This window comes from Triticum dicoccoides, chromosome 5A (genome assembly GCF_002162155.2).
Source record: "Triticum dicoccoides isolate Atlit2015 ecotype Zavitan chromosome 5A, WEW_v2.0, whole genome shotgun sequence".
Taxonomy (NCBI): domain Eukaryota; kingdom Viridiplantae; phylum Streptophyta; class Magnoliopsida; order Poales; family Poaceae; genus Triticum; species Triticum dicoccoides.
Window position 1 is genome coordinate 597494164 of NC_041388.1, and position 4216 is coordinate 597498379.

The 4216-nt window shown below is 40.4% G+C and overlaps 1 protein-coding gene across 1 annotated transcript; it reads left to right on the forward strand.

Annotated features, from left to right (window-relative positions):
* Nucleotides 1-1264: 1264 nt before the first annotated feature.
* On the forward strand, nt 1265-3740 carry LOC119298011. Its single transcript, XM_037575563.1, has 3 exons — nt 1265-1985; nt 2089-2159; nt 3486-3740. Exons 1-3 carry the CDS (start codon nt 1742-1744, stop codon nt 3537-3539), a joined length of 369 nt encoding a protein of 122 aa, XP_037431460.1. The 5' UTR covers nt 1265-1741; the 3' UTR covers nt 3540-3740.
* Nucleotides 3741-4216: the final 476 nt, after the last annotated feature.

The window sequence follows — 4216 nt, forward strand, 5'->3', positions numbered from 1 at the left end:
GAGAGGCACACTTACCTTTGGCAGCAGCTTTTTGTTGCTGTTGATGTTGATGATCGCAGCAGTCACACAAATAAATAAAGCATACATAGAAGGAGGAGCTGTCCAATAAAACTGATGGAGAGAAGTGCATTTTTCTGCCCTAGTCTAATTTACAACCCCGAACTTCAATACCATCTAAATTACAACCCTCAACTCTCAAAACCGGTCAGGATTCAACCCTCCCCTCCTTGTTGACCGGTTTTGACCAGGGGTGACCAGTTTTGACCAACAGGTCCAATCAGCATGCCATGTCGGAAAAAAAAATCAAAAATTCAAGAAAAATATAAATAAAAATCTGTAAGATCGAGAAAAAAGCAGGGGAAAAAACAAATTTCTGAAAAAAATTTGCGAAAAAAATTCGGAAACTTTTTCTGTAATTTTCGGGAAAAAAATAAAAAAAGTTGACCTTGTTTGGAAATTACTTTTTTAGAATTTTTTTTCCTATTTTACAGTTTTAATATAATTTTCTTGGGAATTTGAATTTTTTCCCTTGGATTTTTTTATTTTAAGTATTTTTTGGTTTTCATGGAAATATTGATAATTTTGTTTTTCGGAAATTCGATTTTATTTATTTTCCCTGATTTTTTACCGGAAATTTGATTTTTTTTCTTTTCCTGGTTTTTTTTATTTTACAACTTTTTAAAAATAATGCTGATGTGGCATGCTGACTGGACCCGTTGACTGGTCAAAACCGGTCAACAGAGAGGGGAGGGTTGAATCCTAGCCGGTTTTGAGAGTTGGGGGTTATAATTTAGACGGTATTGGAGTTCGGGGTTGTATATTAGACCAGGGCAAGAGTTCGGGGTTGAAATATGCACTTCTCTCAAACTGATGCATGTTGACAGTTCCTCGAATTCTCTTAAGCTGATATAATTGTTTGGTAGACGCATGGATGGATGGACACGTACAACTAGCAGCCTAGCAGTGCTAGTCACAAAAGAAAAACCTTGTGATTGATTCATGCATGGTCATGGCACAACAACAATGGATACTTGCTAATTGGTGATGGTGGTCGTTGTACTTGTTAGATGCCCCTTGAAACTGCAATTCTACCCTTTCTTCTGTTCTAGGTCAATTCTCTAAATATCCCCAATTTCCAGGGTTCGTTCTTAGCTACTGTTCATGGCTAAAGATTAGTGCAGGATTCACTCACTTGATGCCATGCCATGCCAGCCTTGAGTTGCTCCTCTTTTGACAATGCCATTTGATATTTTTTGATTCAAGGTCAAAGTGCAAAAGCCGGGTCACACGCCAAGGAGCCCTGCTCATGGTCTCATCGTGTGTGCGTGTGTGCGTGCCACCTTCAACCGCAAGATGATCCAACCCATCTACTGCTACTACTGCTGCTAACTGAAAGCAAACTAGTGGATGTTTAGAGGCGAAACATTCTATACTCTGCCACTTGTTGTTTGCTGTACATGATAGTTATACTTCATCTATTGGATGGATGCCTCCAGCTAGTTACGTTGTTGATGACTTATTCTCATAAGCACCAAAATCTGCTATGACGCATGCTTTCTACAGAAATTATTGTTTATTCAAAATTTTAAATCTCATCTCGTGGAATGTGAATGGGAATTATTGGAATTGAAATTGAAATAAACTGCACTGGATTAGATTAGGTTACCTTAGCTATTGATGATACATGTGTGTGTGTGTGTGTAGAAAGAAAGAATAGTGCAGGATTGCCTCACTTGATATCATGCAAGCCTTGGGTTGCTCCTCTCTTAACCATGCAATTATATTTGTTTTGTTCCAAGTTCAAATTGCAAAGCTGGGTTTCCTGCCGTGCTCGTGGTATGGCTGCCTTCAACCACAACATCCATTTGTCCAGCTTCAACTCCTCTCCATGTGTTTATCCCACCGAGGCGCCGCTTGGGATGGCTGCAGCTTCGCCGACCTGCAGAGGACGCCAATCTCCGGCCCCCGGCAACGACTTCTTGCAGGTAACACATCTTCTGTTGGTCATCGGATATGCGAATGGCAGAACATTGTTCTATGCAATGGATTCACCATTCAATGACACGTCATTGTTTGGTTTCTTTTCAGGAAAATCTTTTCTTCACTCTGTCAAAACAGGATTCACTCCTTATGTTATCATGATTATCCCACCAGAAGAGGTACGCCGTTCTTACCGACATAGGTGTTCCCAAAGTACCACTAGTTGTTCCTTTAAGAATGGAACATCCAGTTTTGCGCTTACGTCTAGCGCAGTTTCTGTATGTGTAGCAAGCAAAAGACAGTAGGGATGATGACATTTATTTATATACCTTCTTGACAAGGCAGATTTTATGTGATGGACACGGCCATAGCACATACATCCAATTATGTTTTCTTTGTTTTTAGTGGATAATGGATGCTTCTTTTCCCTTCTTGTTCCGTACAGCAAAGTTTACTTTTCATACTGGTGTAGTTTTTCACCAAAACTACACCAGTATGAAAAGTAAACTTTGCTTTCATACCTCCACAGAATATTAACACGTTATTCGGAACGTGGTTGGATGGGATTGAGCCCCATACACCGAGACACATTCGTGTTGGAGTATGTGCGTTATTATGGGCTATGTGAAATTGCAGAAATGATTTAGTCTTTAACAGAACATCCAATACTCATTTTTTGCAGGTTATATTCCGAGCCATTGCTTTGATCCGTATGTGGTCATTAGTTTTCCTATCCGATGGGAGATGGTTGCATGGGATATCTTCAGTCGGTTTGGATGGCGGTCATGTAATAGGATAGGCAATTAGTTTTCCTATCTTTCTCTTGCCGGCCGGCTATGGCATTTGTTTTGCTTCTTTAGCACTCTGTGAGCAGCTTTGTTTGAGAATTTTAGACTGATGTTGAACCTCTTTGCTTGTTTAATAAAGGTGGCCGTATGCATCTTTCCGATGCAGAGGCCGGGAAAGTCCTCCTTTTCCCAAAAAAAAAAATACTGGTGTAGTTTCAGTTTTGGTAGCTGAAGTGATGAACTTGGAGTCATAACAGTAGGAAAATGAGATTGTACAAGGATTACTTTTGTTTTGGTGACAAGCTAGATTTATGGGATGAGTGGACCATAATGCTCACTTCCATTTAATTAGTTTCTGTGGTTGGTTTATATGTCTTGAACGTCTGTTTGTGATTCTTTCAACCTCTGTTGGTTACCCTGCTTGCTTGTGTGATTGTGTCTGAATAGTGCCCCCTGTTAACATGACCAGTAATGCTACCTTGCTCCTAGAACTAGTTCTAGATACTGGCTGTGTCCTCCTTATTGATAATTGTAGCTATCCTTGTTAGCACATTTAGCTGGTTGCTCTTCTAGGATTATGCCTACTACAAGTTTAATTACATATATCATGTACTAGCTGGGATTATGTTAACAAATGCTTGCTGCCTCGTTTGGTTGAGTTGATCTACAACTCCTTCATTGATGATTGATTGTGACCGAAAGAAAACTTTTTTGCAGGGGCTTGCTGACTACAAGGATCCACTTGGAGTTCCTCTCTGCCTCTGCAGGTGATTAATCACCTTTCTATGGCAGCCCACCGCGGGAGCAGCAGCAGCGGATGGGTCAGAGCACTAGTCGATGTAGACCCCTCTCGGAGCAATACATCCGCCGCTCCAGCACCTTCATCTGCTCAGTCAAGTAATCTGTCACCACCGTTATTATCCATTGTCATGTTGCCATCTGTCTTGATTTCACTTAGCCTAAAATCATCAGCTGCCCGCCCACTGCTAATATAAGCAGTACTTGCAACCATTAGCTGACGCGCCCTTTGCGTCCCCATCTACTGTATTGTGGGAGCACTAACATATGCAAGGAATATGCCAAGTAAAGCGTTATTCCCTTCAATGTCTTGTAGTAGGACAAAAACACGCTCGACACATCCTCCTATGTAGGGGAGAAAAATGAAATACTCAATAAAACATACATGAAAAGCAAAACTGAAAAAAGAGATTAGAATAGTGTCTGATGAAGTGATGATGCTAGTGCGGGTTGAGAAAATAGTGATGTTATTGAGCATAGCTAGGTAGTTGATTGACAATACATACATGAAAGCTGACTGATGCAAAAGATACTGAAACTAGATGGTTCATAAAAAGGTTCCAATAGCTTGAAGCAAACATACACACACACACACTGATAACTGAATCTTCCACTGATAACAACTATAACAAAATAAAAATTGTGCACGG

Excerpts from the sequence above, each read along its gene's own strand:
- LOC119298011 (XM_037575563.1), top strand. The coding sequence starts at position 1,742 with ATGCAAGCCTTGGGTTGCTCCTCTCTTAACCATGCAATTATATTTGTT. Across the intron at positions 1,986-2,088 it reads CCGGCAACGACTTCTTGCAG|GAAAATCTTTTCTTCACTCT; the intron begins GTAACACATCTT and ends GTTTCTTTTCAG. Across the intron at positions 2,160-3,485 it reads TGATTATCCCACCAGAAGAG|GGGCTTGCTGACTACAAGGA; the intron begins GTACGCCGTTCT and ends ACTTTTTTGCAG.